Genomic DNA, 25,080 nt, shown 5'->3' with positions numbered 1-25,080 from the left:
CCCCTTCTTGGAGAGGCAGAAGCACAGGGAGAAGAGAAGGGGACATCCCTGGCATGTGCTTTGGGAACTCCCTGCAGGTCTAAAAAAAATGACCTGTTCAGCCCTAGCAACCTTCCCCAAATGCCAGAGCAAATCCGTGGGAGAGCTGGGAACACCAGGGGGGTGGTCCTGGGCCTGATGCAGGACATGGAGCAAGGCCAGTTTTAAATTAAGCTGCTCCCTGAGCAAGAGCATAGGGAGGCCGGGCATGTGGTCCTGGCCATGGCTGCCATGGCTGGCAGGACAGCCACACTCCCAAACTGCTGCTGCAGGACTAACCCCACCCAGAAGAAAGAAGTGAAGTTTCCCCTGCAGCATGGCTGCTGTCCCCCTTTCCTCCACCCACTTTGGCCACACATAATGCACCGAAGAGCAATTCCAGTGCAGCAGACAGAGGCATGTGAAGAGCAATAACCTTCAATTAATGTCTACTTCAGGCAAAAGGAAGGAGAAAGAGTGCTTAAATTTAAAGGGATCAAATGCTTTGTCAGCGGTTGAGAAACTATTTTAGCACTAAGGAACAACCCCTTAACTACATTGCTCTGTCTGTGCTCTGCACTTGAACTGCGTTAACATTCCTGGCTAATGACTTCCCTACCACCTGAATCACAGCCTTTAAGTGAGCCTTAAGGGCAGGGAAACGGGCTCTGCACCATCTCCAGCTCCTCACTCCCACATTACAGCCGGGGCTTCTGAGCTCAGCTCTGCTCTGTTGCTAGCAGTACTGTTTTCCTGCATTACCCCATGGCCAAACCTGCACTAAACTCCCCCGAAGTCAAACTGCTTTAAAACAGTCTCTAAACTCAAAACACGGGCAACTTTACCCTGTAGCAAAGAAGCAAACATTTATATATAAAACCAGAGGCTGTGAAGACAAATACTTTGTATTCCTTTGACTCGCAGAAACATAACCAGCAGCTGAGGCGAGTTCTCTCACCTTTGGGGTGAGTTTTGACCTGGACCCAACCCGTGTGGCTGTCAGCTGGATTTCCACTCCCTGCCCAGACTCACCTTGGCTGTGACCGGAGCTCTGCGTAAGCGCGTTAGTGATGTTGGGAAGCTCGTTACCATAATTGCCATCTTCCAGGGGACAGACGTCCATCTCACCCCACTTGCGCAGCTGCCGGAGCCAGCAGGATTTCTCTTCCAGCTTGCAGTGCGGGTTTAACACCACACACACCCACAGCGCCCCTAAACAAAGCCAAGAGATCACAGAGGTGCCACCACCATGCATGCAGGGCAAAGCTCTCCGGCCGCCCCGAGAGCCTGCAAGGTTCCATCGAGGTTTGTAAACTCATTTCAGCATAATGCAGAGACCCAGGAGAGGGATTTGCACAGCTTCCAAATAAGGAGGAAATTAACTCTATCCCAGCTGAAACCAGGACAAAGTAAAACTCCTTCGTAATGAAACTGAATTATAATCTCATGAGATGGGGGACAGTGGGGAGGAGGGAAGGAGAGCGGCTGTGTATGAATTTGTGAGTGCTTCTGTCTGCCAGGACAAATCTAGTGTTTGAACTACACATCAAAGCATGCTTAAAAACACCCTGGCAAGCTGCAGAGTCTGCATCTCCAAAGACTAACCTGATTTTGATCCTACCCACGTTCCAAGCGCTTTAAAACCCGCTCTGAATGCTATTTCATCTGCTATTGTTCTTCAGGCCATTTGCATTCAACTATTTAAAAAGGAGATTTGGTGTATTTTCTTTCTTTTTTTTTTTTTTTTCTTTTTCAATCCCTAGTAGCCCCAAGCCTGCAGAGGAACCAGCAGAGGAACCTGGAGCTTGGCCTGATGTCTTGCAGACAAGAGCCCTCCCTCATGCGAGCCCTTCGGATCTCACAGGCCAAGCTGCTCACCGGCAGGACACCCACGCTGACACCCTCTGGGTCAACCATGGGACCTCACATGATGCTGGTGATGCTGTCTGCTGTGTGAGAGACAAAACCAGAACCAAGGACATCTGTCATCATTAAGATCCAGCTCATGCTTTCATAAAACAGGGCTGATGCTGGTGCTGCTAACTGAGCCTTACAGACTATTCCCAGTCACTCAGTGCTCTGATAAGGGCTACAGCAACCTGAGTAAGTGTAAACCTGTGAATTTTTCTTTAGCTAACTCCATTTCTACCCAGATTTCCCTGCATGGCTGCCAGGATGTAGCATGTCCCCTCCCTTGTGCTTCCCTGCGGGGTGGGATGGCTGTGGGCTGACACAGCTGCAATATGAGGTATCCCCAGGGATCCCCTCAGGCTGAGCAGCTCCTGCTGCTCCTCTCTCTGTCCATGTCAAATCCTGTCACATGCGTGGGACAGTTTAGCTTCCTGCAGAAACACCCTCCCTGCCTCCCCTCCACGGGCTCAGCAGAGCCCTGGAGCACCTTCCTTCTCCCTGCTGTCCCTCACCTCTCCATCACTCCCAGAGCCAAAGTTCCCATCCCAAAGTGACAGCCAGTGGCACAACAACATCATCCAACATGCCTCCACTGCACAACAAGGAGATTACTCCACAAGCCCCAGCCACCTCCCTTGCTGGCTGTGTTCTGAGCAGCAGCTCCCCAGCCCTGCCACTGAGCCAAACAGCCCCAAGCAAGGCTGCAGATCCAACAGGAGCCAGAGCAGCCGCTCCCTCTGCCAGACAACATGAGGCAAACCTAGGCTGAGCAGCAATCTCCTGGCCCTGGCTCCCCTCTGGTGCCTCTCTGCTCCTCTGCATTATAGCTGAGCTTTGGTGGTGCTTTTGGGGTGCACGGCCCCTGACCAATCCTTTGCCAGTTGGAACTTGTGGACACGTCTGGTTCAAATCATTAGTAAGGCGTGGAGGCTGTGCCTGTCTGGCTCCTTGGAGCTGCCTGGCTTGGCAGGACAGACGTCACCGCGTCACAACGCAGATGGTGGCAGCAGCATCACATCCAGGAACAGGCATGGGAAAAGCAATTGCAGGCATGAGCATCAGCAAATGTCCAAAGCAGCCCTTGCCCAGTACAGCTCAATCTCTGCCCCCAGGAAACCCCACCAACACCTCGCTTTTTTGCTGATGAAAAGGGGGGATTAAGATTTTTGAGCTGCAACATCAGCAATTAATAATGTGTAAAAGAGGTACCTCCTTGGGGGCCCATCCTTACCAGAGCAGGTCTATGTCACTCACTCACAGGCTCCTGCAGGCTCCATGGGGGATACTCAGACATGGCATCTTTTTAAAAAACAGGTCTCAGCTCTAGAAAATGAGTCTTCCTTCAGGAAGGGAACAGAACTCCCTACCTCCTCGGGTGGCCATGAGATAAAACCTGCACTCGACTCTGGGCGTCAGGCATTCTCTTCCCATCAGTGCTCCTGCCTGTTGTCACTGCTCTTCTTCGCCCACTTTGGGGGTGCTTGTGTCAAAAGCAGCCTTGGGCAGTTTCAACTCACGCCTCTGAGGGTGCACAGATCTTGGCTGACAGGCAGTAACAAGGCTCGGTGCTCCAGCTTTACCGCCCCCAGGAATGGGATGCACCCGCTGGATTTTTGGCTCCCACAGCTCTGCTAATATGCGTTCCTCGGAAGCCTCATGACTTTGCTGCCTATTTTTGAGAGCCCTCTGAGGCATCCTTTGCATGCCAAAACATTATGCCCCTGGGCTCTCCGATGTGGTGGGGAGGTGGGAACCAGGAGGGAAGTGAGATTTGCATCTGTCTCAGTCATGATAATTATCTGGGAGATATAACAGAGTGGTTTTCTGAGCCCTGTGGTCAAGTGACATCAGCTGACAGCACAAGTGACTCCTGTCCTGAGCCGAAATGCCACACCAGGTCAGACTCCGTGTCTCTTCACATGCTGCAGAAACCTTCATCTGAACTTTCTGATAGCAGGAGGTTAAGTGGGGAACAAAGCGGCAGATCACGATTAAGCTAAGCCTCTAAACAAAAATGCTTTTTGATGACGGGGCTGGGTGCAGGGACAGGGGGGTCAGAGCCTTCCCAGCCCAGTGGTCCTGGCTGCAGGCCCCAGAGAAGACAGGCGCTCCGATCCCGCGCCCAAGCTTCCCAATCATCAAAGAAATTCTCCCGTTTCCCACAGGGTCGCTCCCCGGCTTAATCTGCTGAAATTCCCCACTGTAAACAAGTGGCCGAGATAAATAAACCCGTCTCCAGGCAGATTAAGGTCAGGCTGCACTTCAGCTGGTTTTTCGTCTATTTTTTGTAATTAGGTTTAATCGTAAGTACTAATGCGCCAGGGCAAATACTCCCACGCTGCGGAGCTCTCCATCCAGCAGGTCCTTCCTCTGGCTCCCCAGCAGACGGGGCAATAGAGGTTCAGTTGGCAGCACATGCACAAGCAAACGATCCCATTTTTATTTTCATTTCCTTTTTTTTTATAACTCTGAAATCCTGCAAAATCCTTTACATTTTCCCCAGCATAAATCCACAATCTTCTTTAAGGCTGATCTTCTTCCAATCCCACGCAAGTCTGTGATGCAGTCTTTGCTAAAATCGATTATTAATTATTAAACACGTGCCCAAAATAATTTCCAAAATGCCCATTTTTTGCTTCTAAGTGGTGGAGGATTGTGGTTTGTGCCAGGGCTTCCCGTGGCAGCTGGAAACAGGCTCTTCATCCCTCCCTTCAGCACTAATGGTAATACTGGCAGCTTTGGCATCCACAGCCCACAGGCAGTGGTGCTTCCACTGCCCCATGTGCCCTGGCTACTGTTACCCACCCAGGGATGGTTTAGGACTCTGCATTCCTGGTATTTGTTACTGGTGAACACCCCCAACTAAGAGCAGCTCTGGTCTCTCTGTGCCTCCACACCTCTTTCAGAGATATGCTCTGCTCCTACAGTAAACACTGCACAAAGCCAAATGCAAAAAGCTTCCGTAAAACGAAGGAATAATCCCTGCTTTGAGTACAGTCCATGCCCATTCTGGAGCTGCTTCTTGGAGCATCGCCGTGTCCTCTACAGGAGCTTCTCTTCAGCATGGAGATGCCCAGACCCTCACGTGTGACACGCCTGTGCCAGATGAGCTGCTCTGACGTGTGTTGGCTGGCACCACACTTCCCCTGCTGTTGTGTTGATCCAGCACTGGTAGGGCCCTGACATTCCCCAGCCACTTTGCCATCTGCCAATGGGGACATGCTGCCACCTCCTCCCACTCTGCCAACCAAACCTGCGTGCACCAACCTGGTCCTTGTACAGTTAAGCCAGGACTGAAACCCAACCACCCTCGCCTTGCCTGTGCCGGAAGGGAGGGAGGGCTCTCGGCTTGGATAGCAGCTTGGAAATCTGGCCAAATAATCTGTAATTTTAAGCAAATTGCTTCCTGCGTCCAGGCCTGCCCACACACCCGTCCATTCATATATCACCAATGTGCTTGCTTTCTTCCATGTGGAAATTCTGGCTGGGTGGACTTGGCCACCTCTCCAGGATCCTTGCATATCCAATTGTCTAGCTGCAGCATCCCAAAATCCTGGAAATATCTTCTTGGCAAGCAAGCACAGATGAGCTCTCCAGAGCTGGTGTGGTTATTTCCATCCAGGAAACTTCATACAGAAACAAGACATCCCACCCCTGCCCAAATCTTGTCTGCATAGTTTGGCCAGGGTTCCCAGCCTCATTTCTGTTTGCATTTGTTGGGCACTTGGTAGGTGGGGTTTGTGATTTCCAGCTGCAGTTTCAGATGTTCCAGATCCCAGACCATCCTAATCCTTCTTCCAGCTCTACCATATCCCTTTGGTGCCAGCCCATCAGCCCTTGCCCTTGGCACAGTACCTCCTACCAGCAGGCTGCAGAGGAGCTCCAACTCACTCATCAAACTATGGCTCAAGTTGAACTATTCACCCAAAATCCCATATATCCAGGAGAGCCCAGAACTGCAGAGTTAACTTCACCACACCACTCTACTCCCCCAGCCCACATCATCTAAATGTTTTATTCTAATGATATTACAGTGTCAGCCAGCTGAGCTGGTGCCTAAGGTGCTTAGCTAGAATTACCCAGAACTGCATTTCCCTCACAGCCAGGCTCTGTGCTGCCCATCCTGCCCCCCTCACCCTGGAACGTGCACCACAGCAGGCAGAATCTGTTAGATGTGATGAGACTTGAGAACCCGCCACTCCCTCTCTAGATCACGGTTCCCCCAGGAACAGAACCTGCACATCCAGGCTACAACCAGCCCCCAGGGCTCACCAGCCCTGTGTCCTCCCTCACAAAGGCTTTGGGGCAGCTCACCAAACACCAGCCTGCTGGAAGCATGGGCCAGCAACACACTGCACACCCCTCATCCTTGATCCTTTTGCAGGAGAGGGGTAGGTTCAAGGTTTTGAACTGTGTGGTTTGGGCCTGATCCAGCTGTCTCACAGTGATTCCCCAGCAGGGGATACAGCAAGGTCCTGGCATGTCTCAGGATCTCCATTCCCAAGAAAGAGCCCCACAGGGGCTCTGTAACGATGCCCATTGGCCCAGCAGCCCAGGTAACTCTGCTCCTCTCTGCAAGGCAGTGACCCTTACCCAGCTCATCCCAGAGCTGCCGGCACTTCTCTGTTATGCCTGTCCCCTGCTGCCTCCAGAGGGAGAGCCGAGGATCAGCCATGAACTGCTCTGTTATCAATGTCAGCATCCTGGCCCCGTTGGAGTCCCTCATGCGCAGCATCTCCCGGACCTGGAAAGGACAAAGAGAAAGTCTTGGGTGAGACAAACCATGGTCCTTTAGAGCTGTTTAAGACATGTTCATCTGGCTGGCAACCCACAGCTTCCTCAGTCTGAGGAAGTCCAGCCTGAGGGTCCAGACTGTATGTAAATACATACATACATACATACATACATGTGTGTGTGTGTGTGTGTATAATGTAGAGTCACACATTATAACCCTCGTGCAACAGGGGGTTGATGAGGCTGTGATGAGGCTGACTGGAGCCCAGATGAGTAGCAGGCACAGCCAGGCTGGGAAGGAGACTGGGATTAAGAACATGAAAGCAAAGTCCTTCCGCAAAGGAAGAGAAAAGCCCACAGGTTGGTGAGATTTGTGGGTTATGGTTCCACCTTCCCATGGGCTCGGTAGGCTCTGCAGGGTTGACTTTTTCCCCACTGCGCTGAAGGGGAGATGGGGGAATGCCCTTCCTTGCACAGGGATCACGGCACCCATGGGAGGAAGGGACCTGCCAGGACAGCAGGTGAGACAATGCAGGCCTGACCCAGAGCCTGGATTACAACCGCCTGCTCCGCGACAGGGCGAGAAGGCACTGGAGCAGAGATTCCCAGCTGTGATGGGCGCCTTGCCAGGGCAGCCAGCGAGTGCCAGCTACGTGACACGCTGAGCAGAGATGGGAGACAGCAGCCGGCTCCTCACCTTGGCAAACATGGAGTTGAGCTGCTTCCCCGAGCCGTAGTACCCTCCCTGAGATAGGAACAGCTTCACCTGCTCTCGGACCTGCTCCTCGTCCAAGTGCCAGCAGTTCTCGTCATCGATGCTGGCCCCAGCAGTGGGGTCAGGAGCGCCTGAGAGGATGGGGGAGGGAGAAGAGAGACAACCATGTTTATGGCAGCAGAGTCAGCAGTCCCACTAGCAAGGAGTGGACCCACCTCTGTTTTATTAGGAACCCACCTTTACTTCATCAGCTCAGATGACAGAAAACCAACTTAATTCCTTGGCAGTGAGCCCAACTGGCAGCACTGTGCTGTCCTAACACAGTAGTGGCAGCAGCCATCAGGAGGGATATCCTGACCACAGGGCTAATTCTTGCATGGCTCCTCACCCTCTGCACCCCATGTGAAATAAGGCTGAGGAAGACCAGGGATCTGCCTTCCTCCAAAGCCCCAGGAGTGCAGGAAGCACAGCTGCAGAGCCCGGAGCGCTCTGCGGCTCCAGGGATTGCCCAGCATGCTCCTGCTCCACATCACCGGTTTGTTAAAGCATCAGTAAAGCTCCAATTCCTGCAAGCCCTTCCCCGTGTCTGGAACAGTCTAACAAAGGTACAACTGCACTTGGGCTCCAGAGCCCTGGGTTAAACACCTGGTCCCACCCCTCACCTGCTTTAGGACAGGGGACAAGTCCCTGGGCATCAGTGTACCTGCCTGAGAGAGACCCTCTGTGAGAAAGAACAAAGGATCAATAATCCTTCAAAGAGCAAACTGTGACCAGAGCAGGGCCTTTGGCAGGCACACACATGCATTCACAGGCTGCATTTCATCTTCCAGAGAACAAAAGAAAGAAAGAAAACCCACAATTGATTTAAACAAGTTGGACCACATTTTCCTCGCCTTGCCCCTTTCAATTCCCATTTTTCTGCCCAAGCACTGTGTCCCAGCCATGGGTTCCAGGGCTGACAGGACAGGCAGTAGCACAACTCCAGTGAGCAGCCAAGAGCACAAAATGGAACAGAAAGTTGGATTTTCAGCTGTCTGCTTTTGGGTCCTGCTCTAGAGAAACTCCTTAGAGAAAACCAGTACTGAGGATGCTCCACTGCACTTCGGTCTGCTTCTCCTATCTCCCCTCTCAAGAGAGGAAGAGGGTCAGCACAGGAAGAGCAAGGTGCTGCATGAGGAGCATGGGATGCTGTAGCTGACACATGCATAATCAAATCTTCGTGATGTCTTTTCCAAAACTGGGATCTGGTCGGGGAGCAGACATCACTGTCCTACAGAGACAGCCTGGGATGCTGTGCACACCCCAGCCTTGAGCACTGCTGAACCAGGAGCTCAAACACAATTCATGAAAATTGTGCTCCAGGATGCATGCTCAGCAGGGCAAGCGTCTCTTCCTGGCTTGTAAGCAAGACAACATCAACCTCAGGGGTTCTGCTCCTCCAGCAGGCTGAGAACACTCCTGACCCGCTAAGATACAGTTATTTGTATTTAATGTCCTTTACAAAATTACCTTAATTTCTGCTAACAGTCACTGCCTGAGAGAAGTTCCAGCATGCTCTAGGCATGCTGAAGGGACAGGATGCTGCTGCTCCCTCTGCAGAATAATTTATAGTCGACACAACCACATAATTGGGACAAGAGCTGAAGCAGCAGAAAGGAAATCACAGTTCCTGGATGAGCATGAGGACTTTTGCCACATATGCCCTGATCCTGATCCCACTCCCCTCCCATAGCCCTGGAGAAGCAGTTAAACCCTGAGCCCCCAGCAAGGGTGAGTCCTCCTCAGTGTGCCATCAGAGTCATCTCAGAGTCCTGTCACAAGCCTCGAGGGACAATCACAGCCAGGGACAGGGACAGTCCAGGCCGGCCCTCTGAGTTTTTCTGTGCCTTTTCCTTCCCTCCCCCAGCCTCATCCTTATCTCACAGATAAAGAGCAGACAAGCCGGTGATTATCCCCTATCAGGAACCGATGACTAATCTGTCTACCATGGGTGCTTATCCGGCCCCATCTAGGTATCCCAGACGCTTGCACTCTTAATATCCTCCTCCCCACCATCCCAGCTGCAGCTATCCAGAGCAGCCTGGACCGCCTCTCCAGGGTCACCTGTCTGTCTACAGGGACCAGGAGGGCACGGTCACCTGGGGTGACCCATCCCACCAAAGCTCAGCTCATCCCTCACCATGGCCGTGGCCGCTGGGACGGATGAAGGAGGAGGAGGCCGCGACATGCAAAAAGTGGGTGCGTTCTTTGGGGGTTCCCGGGGCTACCCCGCGGTGCCTGCTGCTCACACGTAGCGGTAGCAACGGAAAGCCCGAGCAGCAAGGAAGGGAGCGTGCAGCTAAATAAAACCTCCTCCTCCCACGCAACACATTGAGCACTTCGCACGTTGGGGTTCGGGCCGCAGCCAAATTAGCAACGCGCCTCCCGCGCCTCCAAATAAAGCCCAAATTTGCTTGTAAATGCATTTTTCTCTCCTATAAAAGATTCAGAGAAAGGGCTGTAATAGCAAATTCCCACACGTGCAGCACAACCCGGCAGATAACGGGCTGCCCAATTACGCTGGGGAGCTGGATAAACATTTAAGAGCAAACAACGGGATTTGTGCTGGGTTTAAATATTAATGGCAGGATTTGTCCACTTCCCCTTGCCAACGTTCACACCGTGGGGGCTTCGGCAGCGGCATGCCGTGACGCAGCTGATGAGTGATTCCATGTCTCAGCTCCAAAGGAGCTGGGAACGGCATGTAAAACAGCCCGGCGCCTGCATAACACATTTCTCATATAGCAGCATTCGTGCTCCAAAGAGCCCTGTTTCAGATGTGCTGGATCTCGGTCCTGCCGGATTCAGATTTAAGGAAACACCACTGCACATCTTGAGTGGAAAGAGTGTTTCACCAGCCCGTTTACACTGGCTGTAGAAACTGAGATAAAAATGCAATCCATCACACCCTGAGCTGGGCTCCCCCCGAGCTGGGAGCTCGGGGGTTTAACTGTTTGACAGCCAAGTGAGACTTGGCAAATACAACGACAGAGGAAAAAGGACTGGAAAAATCCACAAATTAGAAAACAGAGTGAAGTCAGGCATGGAAAATTCAACTCCTTGCTCAGAAATTAGCTGCCCAACATGAAGAAAACAAAAAGGGCTCCTGGGATGGGAAGCTGCAGATTTCCAGGGCTGAGGAGGCAGCAGGACCTTGTGGGTCATGCCAAAGCATTGTCACATCCCAAACCCAAGCTCCTGAACCCAAGAAGGGGAGATACATCAGCTGAGTAGTGTGGAAGGCACTCCCAGAACATCTGACTTGAAGCAGGATTGGTGATACAAAGAAAAAGGCATGATTACAATTTTTAACCAGTACCTGGAGCTGATAAAGTGATGCTAAAAGCCACCCAGTGATAAGGGTGGCCGCTCCAGGACCTCTCTTATGGTCATTTCACCCGACTGTGCCCAGCACCCATCAGTGGTTTGGGGCCTGGCCGTGCCAGCCCTGGGGTCAGCGGTGCCTGGAGCAGGGCTGGCAGTCGTGGTGGCCATTCACAAGGGCCATCTCATGACTGCACATGGTGGTGTTGCTGAGTGCCTCCAGGCTCCTCTCCTGTGTCCAGAGAGAAAACAGATGTGAAGGATCAGCTCAGGGCTGGGGGTGGGGAGGACATGGACAAATAAGCAAACGGCAGAAAACCTTGAAGAGAAAATAACCAGGCACCAGAAAGGAAATGAACTCTAACAAGGGATTAAAAATAGCAGCAGAGCAAGGAATCCAGCTCTGCCAAGACTCCCAGTTCGTTTTCAAGTGGAGGCAAGTCAGAGGGAGCTGCCAGGGCAGCCTGAAGATTCACATACACCTGACAGCACCGGGGCATGGGAATCCAGATTGGCTCCCAGCATGGTGGACAGGAGCAATGTGGTCCAGTTGGTACCAGTACCTGGTGCAGCCAACTTTGGAAGCTGCTTGTCAAGAACCACTCGTGCTCTGGAGTCATTTGGCCACCCCAGTGACTCTGCAAGACAAGGGGAAGAGCTGCCTTTCTCTCCAGCACTCAGGTGTGCTTTTCCCCTTAAATCCACCACAGCTCAGCAAACAGGAACATGAATGCCCGGGAGATCTGACCTTCTCCTCCTCCCCTGCAGGAAGGCAGAATTTCAAATAGACTTACCGGTGCTGCCCTCCAGACGCTGTCTCGAGATGACCTGAAAGTCAAAGAGCACCCGAGGACTCCTCAAACATCAGCCTTGGCTCGGTGTGACAGGACAGGCAGGGACTTCCTGCACACTGACCTGGCAGCCAACTTGCTGTGCACAAGGAGCAAGGTGGGACAGTATCAGCCCAGGAGTTGAAGGAAAGCTTAAGGTGGTCAAGCACGCATATAGGACAAAAGGGAATGGATGAGCCAGCAGGCTTCTTGCATAAGGAGATCTGCTTTTCCCATGCCAAAGCCTCAGGGACCATTCCCTTTCACGGTTTTCCAAAAGTTCTCTCCTCTAAGGAAGCTCCCAAGACCCTGCAGGACCACAGAGGCCCCTTGGTGATTTACATGGCCTGTCCTCAGGGGGAGTTGCCCTTGCACCTTGCAACAGCAGAGATCTTGTGGCTTTTCTTACTTCTGGTTGAGAAGAGCATCCCAAGCCCTTTGATGGCACCAGCTAAGCAGCACAGATACAGTATCATCACTGGCACTTCAGTGGGCCAGACAGACCACCCCAACCACAACTCCTGGACTGAGGGCAGCAGCACCCTCTGCCACATCCACATGCCGCTCAGGCTGGGGGAGTTACAGAGCTGCAAACATGGGGTCTGCCAAAATCTCCTGCTCCTTACGCGAGGAAGGGGGAGAACTCATCAGCGATGCATGAAGGGTACCTCTATGCCCCAAACTGGGCCCACAGGCACCGTGCCATCTTTAAGCTCCCAGAAGAGCAGAGGGAACAGGATGCCAAGGTGGCCACCACCAGATGATCCTCATTCCCTTGGAGTCCCAGCTGTTGGATCCAAGCTTTCCAGCTGCAGCTTCTGGCTGCCCCCAGCATTCTACCCACCAGGAGAGACCAAGCAGCCACGAGTCACTTTTGCTGGCACAGTGACATCCCTGCAGCCTTGCTCTGTGCCAGGCAGCCACACTGCTAGCTTTGTCCCCTTGGGGAGGAGCACTGAAACCTACCCTGGTCTCCTCCCTCCAGCTGCCACTCCAGACGCCAAGCGTGGAGGTGCCAGACACGGGAGATGCTCTCGCTGGCACACGCTGCCCTTCGCAGCCAAGCCACAGGAGCAGAAACGTGACCCACTTCAGCAGGCGGAGGTCAAGTGGGGAGCAGAGCGGCAGGCACACCTAGGCTCTGCTTGGACTGAATCCTTCGGGAGCACGCAAGCGCCTTGGCTGCGCTCCAAGACTCCATCATTACTGGATAGTTTGCATTTCCTTCTAGGAAGACAGCCGGGAAGATCGGCACGCGGTGCACAGCCCGCGGCTACAGACTCCTGCAAGGAACAAAGCTCCAGTGCCCGGAGCTGAGCGCGCCAGACAATGGCCAGTAATTTTCTCTGCCATTCAGGCTCTGCAGGAGGAGAAGGAGCATCCGTGAAAGCCTTATTTTACAAAACCAGACAACTCCCTTGCACAGGGGGCATTCCCCAGCCAGCCTGGTGCAAAAACAGTACCTCAATCCTACACGCTCACCATATGAACAAGGAAAGAGGAATCCTTTGGGTGACCAGAGGCAGGTGAGGAAGACCTGATGCTGACAGGAAGCTCAACAGACCTATCCTCAAAAGAAGGAGGGGCAGGGAAAAAAGATGGATTTCCAGAAAGAACATTCTTGCTCCAGGGTGTAATAACTTCAGGTGTCCAATGCACACTGTGGGTTACTGTTTGGGTTGCAGAGACTGCCAAAAGACACCTTGGCCCCAACCCCAAGGCTGGGGTGTGACCTCAAGGGTCTGAAATGCACATGGTCAAGAAATGCACAAAAAGCTCTATGTAGAGCACAGCTCGAAGGACTACAAATCCCAGGATCAGTGACCTACTACAAATATATGATCCACAGCTGAGAAGGGCAAGATAGGAGACAAATTTAGATCCACTTCACCTGGAGACTGAGAATTCCTCACCCACAAACAGATCCCCATGGCTGCAGCCCTTCCTCACCCTGGGGTCCAGCAGGCCTGCAGTGTGGTTAGCTGTACTGTGGCTGTGCTTATGGCAGGACCAAGAGGGCAGAACTTGCAACGCTGTCCAGGATCAAGAATCAAATACCTGGACAGCATCACTGTGAACTTGAATGGGAGGGGTTTGGAGCCTTCCTTTTCACAGGATGCAACATTTATGAGTTAGAGATCACCTTAAGATCACATCATCATATGAAGGCTGATCTGCATCCTCCCCCAGGGTCAGACAAGGCTGCTCTCCTGCTTGCAGAGGTGTTTACTCACTTGTGACCAGCCGGGCAGCCACAGGGGTGTCAAATAGGTGCCACCCTCTGTGGGGGGACCATGTCTCTGTTGGTTTAAAATTGCACACTGGATTGAGAATTTTTGCTTTGTTTTTTTTTTTTAAACCACTTGTAAAAACAAGAAGCAGATATTGAACTGGAGCCAACATCTGTATCTTTGTAAGACTCTCAAACACCAGCCTTTTGCTGACTCTAGGACAATAAATATTCAGAGCCTTAAAAGCTTTACTTCAATCTGCTTAGGAGAAAGCAGCCTCAAACAATGGCCAAGAAGGGATCTTGCCCAGCCTCAGCTCCAGTAGGTCAGTTCAGTGAAGAAATGGCCCTCACCAGATCCTTGCAGCATCACAGCTCCTCATTCTTTTACAATGCCAAAAATTGAAGGCCCCCCCACCACAAAAGCCAGTTACTTAGACCACAACCACCCATGCAGCAGATGTGGCCCAGCAGAGGAGACAAAGGCTTCTCCCAAGGTAGGAACAGGAACTACCAGATAGAGAGAGATGAACACATCTAAGATCAGAGCTGCCATCACCCCCATGGTGTCGGTGAACCTCTGGCCTTACTTCTCTACATGTGGATTCAACTAGTTCAGATGGTATTTTAGGCTGCATATGGGGCTTTTCATCTTCAGAACACTTAACAGGCACGTGTTAATCCCTGCAACGCCCTTCCGTGGCAGATAAGTGTTTATTATCTCTGCTCTACAGCTGGTGGGACTGGCACAGCGGGGAGCTGCTCATTGTTGCAGACCCTGGGCAACCTCAGCTCCTGGGCTCCTTGAAAAGACACCGTGGGAGATCCCCAAGAGCCCGGGCCACATCCTGGGCCAGTGGAGCAGGGCTGGGCTGGGCGCTGTCCCCAGATTTTCAGGGAAGGAAGTCAAAAGCATTTTCCAAACACAAAGCCCCAGGACACATCTCCACTGCCTTTGTGCAGTAGGTAATAACAGCGGCGCTCATTTATTACGGGCAAATTAACGCCCATGGAGATTAAAGCTTTATCTCCCACCAGCTCAGCCACATCTGACTTAGTGCAGGGCTCAGGCTGACACTGTGTCCCCAAGTGTGGGAGGAGGCACATCCCCACTGCACCTCCCTCTCCACAGGGTCCCAGCACCACGTCCTTGGCTTCTCCATTCTACTCTGAGCTGTGCCTTGTGCACCACTAGCCTGTCAGCTCTGCCTCTTCCTGCCTGTTGAAGCCCATGTTTGACAGACAAACACATAAAGAAGGGGAGAGGGCAGGCTGGGAACACCCCAGCCACGTGGTCCCAACACCCATGCATTAACATCAGTGTGACACTGCCAGCTCTTTCTGTGCAGCAAAAGACAAATGTAAAATGAAGGACACCACTATGGGCACCAAAACCACCACCCCAGCCCCAAACACAGTGAGGAGACAGGAATTACCGTGCACTTGGTTGATCTCAGAGTTGGATGACAGGATCTCATCAGCCAACTTTTGGGCAGTGGGCAGCACCTCGGTGTGGTGCGCTGTGATCAAATACTGAACAAACTTCTGGAGCTGGTCCCTGTTCATCTGGAAAAGGGTCTCTGAGATGGGAAGACGGAGTTTGACCTGGTCTGGCTTGCGGATCCTGTACAGTGAAAGCGCCACGACGTGAGCGCAGTAAAAAATGTCCTTGTTCCCACAGCCGCACGTCACTGAGGTGATTTTGCAGCGGTCGAAGCTGATGGCCACCTTGTAGGTCATCTCTGGTTCTGTCGCAGTCGCTGGCTCCGTTACTGTCCCACTGAGGTGGAACCCTGGAGAGGAAAGAAGAAGAGGGAAAGGTCAGGTTAGCTTCCCTCTGATCACAACCACCCATGCCAGCTCTGGCAGGAAGGAAAGCCAAGACTGCCTGTGTGTCTCTCTCATATACCAAGGAGTGCAGCACCCAGCACAGCCCATCCCCGTGGCTTACACCCAGCAACACCCAGCCCGTGTATACAAACACACTTCTGCACCAACACACACACACACAGCCAGACTCATCGGCGAGTTTATTTAACAGCCAAACCCTCAGGGGAAGAGCGAAGCTGCTCGGTTCCCATTTGTTTAAGTATCTCAGACTGTTTCTCTCCTGGGAGTCATTTCCATCCACGCCTCCCTCTTGCTGAATTTGCAACTCACATGAGTGAGGGCTGGTAGAAAAAGACCACGTTTGCTTTTCTTTGATGAGACAGACAAAAAAATCCACAAACTAAATGCAAAGCAATTCCAGCTTTGGTCTCTCAACCAGGTAGAGTGCTCCAGGGCATGGTCACAGCTCTGAGCTCTTCCACAAAGTGGAAACAAAGAGCAGGGACAGGAGCTACGCACAGTCCAAACCACATCTGGGGCAAAACCATTTCCTGAGTTCCACAAATCGTTCACACCAATGTTAGGTGCTCCTGACAGTTCCCACCATGCAGAAAGGGGGTGCAGTGCCTTCAGGCATAGTGTGAAAAAAAGCCCCCAGAAGTACCAGACACGCGAGGAACATGAAATGCGCTCAGAAAGTCCCATGGGTCAAAAGAAACGTGGATGTACCAAGCAAGTGAGGGACTAAGTCAGTGAGATAAGACTGACTGATGGATGCGTATCAACTTCACTTGGAATGGGAGCCTCAGGGAGTCCTTCTCATGATCCAGCTGCCGAGTGGGTTCAACACCAGCCCTCTGCACTTTCCACCTGGAAAAGGGATATCTTTGTTCCTCACACTCATCTGCCTTGTTCCTCCAAGAGGGTGAGGCTGCTCCAGGAGGTTAATTAACACGGCCAGGGCAATCTGGTGTCCCCCTGTCAGAACATGGTGTGGGACCTGGCACCTCACACTGCCCATCCCAGCCATCCTCCCTGAGGAGGATGCTCACTTTTCTCCGTGCCACTGCAACCTTATTAAGCCTGTGTATGTACAGGTCCCTGCAGAGCCTGCCATCCCCTCGGAGAAGGCAGCAGACAGCTGAGAGCCCTACAATTAGCGACAGAAAAGGAGAAGGGGTGGGGGGGGGTGAAGATTAAAATACATTAACTGCATCAAACCCTTGTGCGTTTGCCAGCTCTTACAAAGGCTTTCGGAGACAAATTCTACCAGAGGTTTTTAATAAATGGCATCAAAACCAGCTATTCACTGCCAGTCTCTTTAAAGCCACGCCAAAAACCACATTCAAATCTGATTAAGCGTCAAGGAGGTCTGCTTTTACTTTAGTGCCGGGGCGGGGGAAAAGCAGACCTGTTCTGCTGCCATCACCCAAAAGCCACCCCATGTGGCCAGCAGAGCAGGAGGGGAGGGATGGACAGTCCTGCACTTCCCTGCCCTCCCTGCTCGCAGGCTGCCGGGAGCAGGAGCAGCGTGGCTGTGGAGGTGCTGGGCCCGGCGCCGCGGGAGCAGCACGGCCAGGGGCTGACGAGCCTCCCCCTCCACACGAGCCCGTCCCCTGGCAGCCAAACTACATAAATCCAGAGGATAAACTCCAAAGTGTTTATGTTTTACCACTTCTCTGGTTTGCAATGCTTGGCAGGCGGCTCCAACTCACTGCCAGTTTCTCCCTAGTTTACTTTTTGAACAAGTTAAAGGGACTGGAAACCGCGTTCCTGAGCAAGTATGTACGTATATCCTCATATGTATGCCTGCACACACATACATAAAACACTCTAGGACAAATTACTGGCCATAAACACTGCCTTGAAATGCTTACTTTAACAGGACTGTGGGCCAGACCCCACTTGGGGCTAACTGGTGTAAGGCTGGAGGAACTCATTTAACCAAATTATCTGTTTCAGACAGGTATAAGTCTGAAAATATATCAACTGTGGTCTGATCCAGCCTCTCACGACACAGTATTTGTCCAGATATTTCTCAGGATATTCTCAGGCATCCCAAAAGCTGTACTCTCCCATCTGCTCCAAGAGCTGGTCTTCACAATTCAGATCTGGTCTGCACATCGAACAGGACCATTCATTATGTCAACGACTGCCAAGTTCATCCGGCACTCGAGCCCCAAGTCAAGTGTTGGTTTAGATTTCAGCAGGTCTGTAGGCTAAACTAGGAACTCTACCAAACATTTATCAGAAGTTGAGTCAGAAATTAAACATGGGGGGTGGAAGAGAGATGAGCTGGCAGAAATAGAGGCATTATTTGGGAATATTTACATTAATGTGAGGTCAGACTGCAGCTACCATGTTGCAGCCAAGTCTGCACCCCAGCACCATGGCTGCTGAGCACATGAGCTCAGCAGTGATGGGTATCACAATCCCAGAGGAGAGTGGTGGCTAAAAGGTGGGTTTTGGTGTGGTTACTTCATCGTTCATCGAAGCACACACTCCTGCTCCACACAGAACACTGATGCTATCACCAAAAATCTACAAGTAACCCTGGAAAAGTACAGATGTCACTGTACCCTCCTCTCTGTTCATCTTACATCCTACAAGAAAGAAGCATCCTAGGAGCTGTGATACCAGCACTTCAGTAGAGAGAAACACAGCCCTGATCACTGACACAGGGTCTAGACAGCACTGAGAGCAAAGACATACTCTCCCCTGCGTCCTCCCTGTACATTCAATTTAAGACATTCCTACAGCCCAGTGCTTATCTAGGACTTCATCTTCTGTTCTTAACATAAGCTAGCTTGGTGTTTGATTTGCTGCCAGCAAAGTGACAGTGCCAAGGCTTGAAAACCGTGGAAAATAAATAATTAAATACAATCTTTGTAACTACAGACTCATTATGCCCCTCCAGAGTGTAGCTTTGTCCCAAGAACATCACCTTTTCCCTGCCCCAGAACACCCTCTCCTACTTTTACCACAGAAGCTTCCCAGTGGATGTCTCTTTGATCGAGGTTGTAAAAGGAGCTGAGTGTCCATAACTGCCCCAGAAAAAGCACTGAAAGGTGCCATGAATGTTCACGGGCACACAGGGCATGATGAGCTCATCTCTTTCTAATCCCAGCCATCCAACCCATCAAATGGGGACATAACACTGGAGCAAGAACCTTCCTTGTTTTACTGCCACAGGACATTGCACCTCTGATTTAAATTAAAGGATCCTAGAATTGTTTTCCAGAGTTTGCGAGTTTCACATTGGTGGGACTTACAAACTTGCCAGCTGGGCAGCACTCTCCTCTTCTGAGCTGATAAACCCTGCAGGCTGGGAGGAGGAGGGATCCACAAAAAATGAAATAAAAAATCCTGGGCTCCCAAACACCTACAAAGGATCAAGCCTTTAGCAGGGATCCCAGGGCAGGAGACTTTGCAATTAGGACAACAGTATTAACACCTCAACAGAAGCATCTTTAACCAAGATGGTGAATTCTTTGATTTCTAAACCTACTTGACCAAAAGGAGTTGTGCAAACTCTTCCAGTTCTGTAAGAGCAGAAATCCTTTCAAGGGGACATCTTTAACCCAGATATTCTCATGCCAACCACCAGGAGAAACCACTAGCCTGTCCTACAGCTCCAACCTACCATGAGGCCAGCTGCAAAGACCCCTTGCTTTGTGTCCTTCAGCAAATCAGTGAAGATAAAGCAAACATTTAGGCTGGTAACATTGAAATACCTGGAGTCTGGAGACAGGTAGATGCCCAGATGGAAATTTAAACCCCAAAAGCAAGCAAAACCCAGGCATAGCCCCTTCCCTTCTCATAACTGTGGCACCAACACCTGCAAGAGAGAGGAGGACTCCTCCACACCTACCACACTAGCTGGGAACCCGAGTGCTCAGCTCAGCTTCCTCTGGCAGTTGCTGCTCACAGCCATCCCTCAGATTTCACACCGCAGCCCAGACTGAAGTCACAGTTGTCATTTGTTAAGTTGTGCCATTCGGAAAAAATGAGCTCTTCCTTCCCAGGCGTGGCAGTCGCCTGCCTTTCCCGGAGCGTTGGCACAGTCCTGCAGGGGTGGAAAGCACCACAGAGCTGGAACCACCTGCAGGACTAACCCTGAGGATGCTGCACTGGCGCTGCTGTGCGAGAGGATGGTGGCCAGTAACAGGTTCCCCACAGGTAACGTGGGGAACATTTCTTCATGGCTTCTGCCTCCTCCACAGGCTTTTCTCTGTCTTTGTGATAACCTTGAAGTGGGGCCAGGAATGGCTCAGTAGAGGGAAACGTGCACCCCATCCATGCCCTGAGCGTGGACCACTGGTGGGATGTAGCTAGACCATGTACATAAAGAACTCACAACCACACCTAGCTGTCAAAACCTCAAGTAACCTCCTAGTACCTGAGGCTGATATTTTGGGCAGCCTCTGTTAGGAGCCACGTGATGGAAAGTCCATCCACGCAGCTTCCTGAAGGCACCAGCCATATCCCCTTGCATCACAGCCAGAGAGGGGTGGCTGCGGCAGACAGCAGCTTGGCTGCTCACTGCTCTTCTATTCCGTGCTCAGCTCCCAGGATTCTCCACCTCTAGCCAGACTAACCCCACTCCAAATCTCTGTTAGGGGAGCTCTGTCTTCAGGCAGGCAGGAGCTCTGTGAAACCAAATGGAAAAGAATAGATGGATATTTATGGGGCTCAGCAGATGTACATGAGGTAAACTGAAATTCTCAGTGCAAGTTGTATACACTAGGTTAACGTGACCCAAATATGTTTTTTTAAAATTTCCAAACCACAGCGGAAAGTTATTTTAAACTAAAGTGATTCCAAGCTCTTTAGTGATTAAACGGACTGCAGCTCCAGCTCCTAGTGGAAAAACCATTTGTTTTTCCAGTGTGTGAAAGCCATAACTAGCAATGAATAATAATTGCCGCACCCGAGTGTTATTTATAAGCCATTCTCAGTCACATTTCCATGCCTCGAAACAGCAGCTTTCTAAACATGAACTTAAAATCGGTCAATATTTGTAATGTAGACAACACCCACGGGAGGAAGGTGTCGGTGTACTCGGGCGGTGGAAGTGGAGGTTAGTAAAATCTCCTGAAGCTTTCCAGCTTCTAGATCAATTCCTCCAGCCGGCTGATGCTGACAATTGCTCAGTCCCTGACCTTGCAGTTGGAAAGGAGATGGGCTCATGAACTCATTTGCACATGACAATGCTCCAGCAAAGTGAATCATCTGCCTCCGATAGTAACGAGAGTACGGCGTGCCCCAGCCCTCCCGGGCTCCATTCAACCAGCACAGGGCTGGCCTTTTGTGCTGCCAGTGCAAGAAAGACTCTGCTGAAGATGTGTGCAATTAAACCCACTTTTCTTGTTGCTCTTTTGATTCAGCGGCTCAATGAGAGGCACCCTAGGCAGGTGTTGTCACACACAGATAAAATGTGCCTTTTCAGAGCACTGGCAGACAGAAAGAAAGAGGGTAAGGCTGAATCAATTGCCATTTCTCCCTTGCAAAATAGGGAATCCAGGCTTCCAGCGAGTCAATGAGCAGAGCTGCTATAAGTTTCCATCCTCCTTCCTCTCCAAAGCTATTCTGTTTTGTGACCGTAGGCAAAGGTGCTGCTGTTGAGACAGACTTTGGCAGGGACGAAGGAGGCAGGCGATGGCTGGCCAGGAGGATGCCACCCCGGCAGAACACAGCCACACTTCTGCTGCTAAAAGATTTCCCCCTGGAGCCCTCCTCCCTGTCCCTACCATGCTCCTGTCCTTACCCAGTCATTATCATCCCAGAAAAGCACCTCCACTTTCACAGAGCTAACAAAGACCATTAATATCACCCCAGGAAGGAAGCATGCCTGCAGCTGAGCTGCCGCAGGAGGAGCTGAAACAAAGGGATATGGATGAGTTGGAGAGTATGCACCATGCCTGCAAGGGTCCACGCACATACCTATGGCCTCAGGCACCAACTACCACAGGTTTGGGAGAAATGCTCTTCTACCACCTCTCCAGGTAGGCCAGGGAAGAAGCAAGAGCTGCAGCTGTAAACAGAGGAGATGGAATGGGGCTGTTTGTGCTGGAGGGAGCCGTAAGCTCCTCTGAGCAGCTGAGTAAGCTGGAGGGACGCTCTCTCTGCCATCTGCTCTGATCCCACAACACCTCCTGCAAATGAAGAGTCAATCCGCTGGTTTCTATCCCTGTTAACCTCTAATCAGCCAAGAGGACCGGCCTCTGCCTTGCTCTTTATCCGAGCCAGCTAATGCGTGAAGCACACCGCGCTTCCCATCTGCTCCAGCATTACTAGAGTTAAAGGACAAAGCCGTTTCCCTGTCCCGAGCATTCACTTACACAGATGCCCTTGTATTAACTCAATTTCTCAGTGATTTCCATTATTACCCTTACGAGATTTCTGGTGTTTGTTTATCTAGGAGCCTGAAATGGAGGTTTTTCCCCTCCCCCTACCTAGCTCAGGGGCTTGGCTGGCCCAAGGCCATGCTCCAGACAACCAGTCCCAATCTGTGATTTTACCCAAAAGTATTACAAAATGTTCTCCATTTTCTCGCCAGCCTGGAGTGCTCTTTGTTGCTCATATAATTCTTAAGAACCGGGTTTTTTTGGTCTTTGTTGCCAGCCCCAAAGGCAAGACCATCCTTTCCAGCATCACCATCCACAATCTGCAAACACCTGCCCACAAATGGGTTTTTAATCTACCCAGATGTACAACCCTTGCTCTGAAGACATACGGTTTGGGCAAAAAAGAAAAAATACAACCAGTTTTAAAGCCTGGACTGATTTCCTCTGCTAAGGTGTAGCCTTGCAAGCTGAATTCCTCTGCTAGCAGGTCAGATCCAATCTAAATGATGGTTCTGAAGCAACAGAAAGCGCTTGAAGAGAGGATGACTTCACCGCATCTTGGTTAACATGTGCTGTCCATGCAATAAATAGTGGCAAAATGCTGTCAAGTCTCTGTTCTTTGCTGCTACAGTGTAACCTAGAGGCATCTTGAATATAAAGACTTTTCTTACAAAAATCAGAAATGCGAGAAAGGTGAAGATGTACAGCACATCTTTAAGCAGAAGCAGTGAATGCAGCACCCTTACGGTCAAGGGAGAAAAAGCAACGCATTTCTGCGACCATCCCCAAAGCATCCAGCCCTCTCCTCCCTGTGCTTACAAGTGGCTATATCTGAACAAGGAGCAACACGGTTCCTTGTTACAGCTCAGGTGTTTGCTCAACAGATGCAGGGTTGTTTTCAAGCATAAAAGAAAATATCCACAGGGAGGAAATTCACTTTTGCCGCTGCTTCCGGGCTCATGCGTGCCATCAGTTGGAGCTGCCACAAAGCAAAGCCAGCCCCGTGCTGTCACCACCTCGGCTGCCTCAAGGAAACTGATGGGAGATGCCAAAACTCACACACGAGACTCAGATGGGGTCATCTCCTGACTTCAATGAAGCCACCCAGATTTCCAACAGCTGAGAAGCTGGCTTCTAGCACATCAAAGTGTTCTAATTAGGAGCTGCCTCTCATCCCTTCATGCAAGCGTCACCATGATGGGATCACTGAACTTCATCACAGTCAAAAGCTAACAGAGCAGCTCTTCCCTTCATCGCCTATTTTATGTGGTGATTCACAGAGCTCTTAGCGCCACAAAAACATAATCCCAACCCTTAAAGCAAAGTGTTTCCGATGCCAGAGCCCTTAACCCGTTGCTCCTGGCTTAAGGGCTCCTTCCTGAATGCCCTCTGCTTGTGGAAGAAGTTGATCCAGAGCCATGGACATCCTTTTCTCTCGAGGTATCTGCTCGGCTTGCTGACCTGCTTTTCCGAGACACAACCTCCCTCCTGAATTGGCTGCTTTTCCAGGACTTAGCCTGAGGCTGGGGAGCAGCTTTGGATTTCGTCTGCAAACATGCAAAGATAAATTGCATTCAATGCATATTTTACCATTTAAAGCTGCCTCGGAAGCGGGCCATCTTCAAATCAAAACACAAATTCAGTTTACCAATATCGAAAAACAAAAGTAAAACCGAGCCTGAGAAGCTCCTGACGTGTCTTCTTCCCACATTTTGGTCTTGCATACGGCAGGACTAGTTTAACAAGGACCAGAATCAAACCAGGGCATCACACAGCAATGGAGGGAAGCAGGACACCACCCTGATCCTCCCTGAGACACCAGACCTTAAAATAGCAGCTCTACAATTTATAGGGAAGTTATTAGTTATGATTTTCCTGGCCCTCAGACGCCTTCCGAGGGAATGAGGCAGCCTAGATTCAATACGAAAACCTGCTCCAAATTCTTCCCAAAAAAGACGTTTTTTCCACTAAGAATAGCGCTTTCATTTTTAAGAGAGCATAAAGTCTGACTTCCTAAGTCGCTGGCAGTGGTGTTAAATGAACACTGTATTTACAAAGCATTTCAACAGCATTTCTGGTAATGGTCTCAGTAACAAATTTGTTGAAAAGGTCAATTAACTTCCTTCCTAGAACCTCACTTCTAAGCACAGAAAATGGTTTTGCATTAAACCTGCCTCCCCAAAGTGGAAAAAACTCTAAGGTGACACCATTTTGCCACTTCCGCCCTCAACTCCCCATTCAGGAGCTGAGCACAGACCCCAGGAGAAGGCACCAGAATGACTCCCCTCTCCTGCCGACTTTCACAGCCCTTATTTAGAATAAACCCATAAACCCACCTATATATATATGTTTCATATATACATATATATATACACACATATATATATATATATACACACATTTTCACTAAGGAGACCACAGACACACACTTTATCTTGCAGAAATATTATTATACTTAAACAGCTTAGCTCACTTCAGTAACTTCACAAAAACTTAGTAGTTTCCTCCCCTCTCTGGCCCCCAAACTAATAAAGCTTAAATTCTGGAGCTTATTTGGGCTGCTCCATATAGGGAAATTATCTGCTCATTGCAGAATAAATTATTCAGCAATTGCTATTCCAGATCAGCCTCCTCTGTTGACATTTTATTCCAGAATAATTTTTGGAAACTCTGTGAGTAGATTTCTGAAGAAAGGGACCTCAATTCTAGGACAGGGAATTATCCAAATACCTGCTGGCACACCAGTGGCTGAACTGGTCACCATCCCATGGTGAGAACCTTGACCAGAGCTATCCCAGAAGAGGAGGTAAGAGGTAGTATCAAATTTGGGAAGACTGTATTTCAACATCCAGCAAAAGCTGAGGTGAAGGAAGGCACAGACCTTGATTTTATGTGGAAATAAATGTTTTTCCCAGCTTTCTTTCAATCTGTAAATTGCAAAGCGAGAGGAACCATCCAGCAAGAGGGTGGAGGACTTTGCATGACAAAGTGTAACATCAGGAGAGTGGCACAGCTTTTATCCATCATGCAAGTGAAGTGTGTTGAGGGTATTTGAGAAGCACCAACTCTGACAGTGGAGAACCCTGGCAGAGCATCTACAGG

General features: G+C 50.7%; 1 protein-coding gene across 1 annotated transcript in view; it reads right to left on the bottom strand.

The window, feature by feature from the left end:
- ZSWIM5 (zinc finger SWIM-type containing 5) overlaps positions 1 to 25,080 on the bottom strand; it is a 96,826-nt gene that overhangs the window by 15,367 nt on the left and 56,379 nt on the right. Inside the window, exons 2-5 of the mRNA XM_038143743.1 lie at positions 15,238 to 15,594; positions 7,361 to 7,509; positions 6,523 to 6,673; positions 1,051 to 1,230 (exon numbers count right to left, since the gene is read on the bottom strand). Of these exons, the coding sequence (XP_037999671.1) occupies positions 1,051 to 1,230; positions 6,523 to 6,673; positions 7,361 to 7,509; positions 15,238 to 15,594 (837 nt within the window). The remainder of the gene's footprint in view (positions 1 to 1,050; positions 1,231 to 6,522; positions 6,674 to 7,360; positions 7,510 to 15,237; positions 15,595 to 25,080) is intronic.

This window comes from Motacilla alba, chromosome 8 (genome assembly GCF_015832195.1).
Source record: "Motacilla alba alba isolate MOTALB_02 chromosome 8, Motacilla_alba_V1.0_pri, whole genome shotgun sequence".
NCBI lineage: Eukaryota > Metazoa > Chordata > Aves > Passeriformes > Motacillidae > Motacilla > Motacilla alba.
The sequence above is the reverse complement of the archived record's forward strand: the minus strand, read 5'-3'. Positions and strand labels throughout refer to the sequence as shown.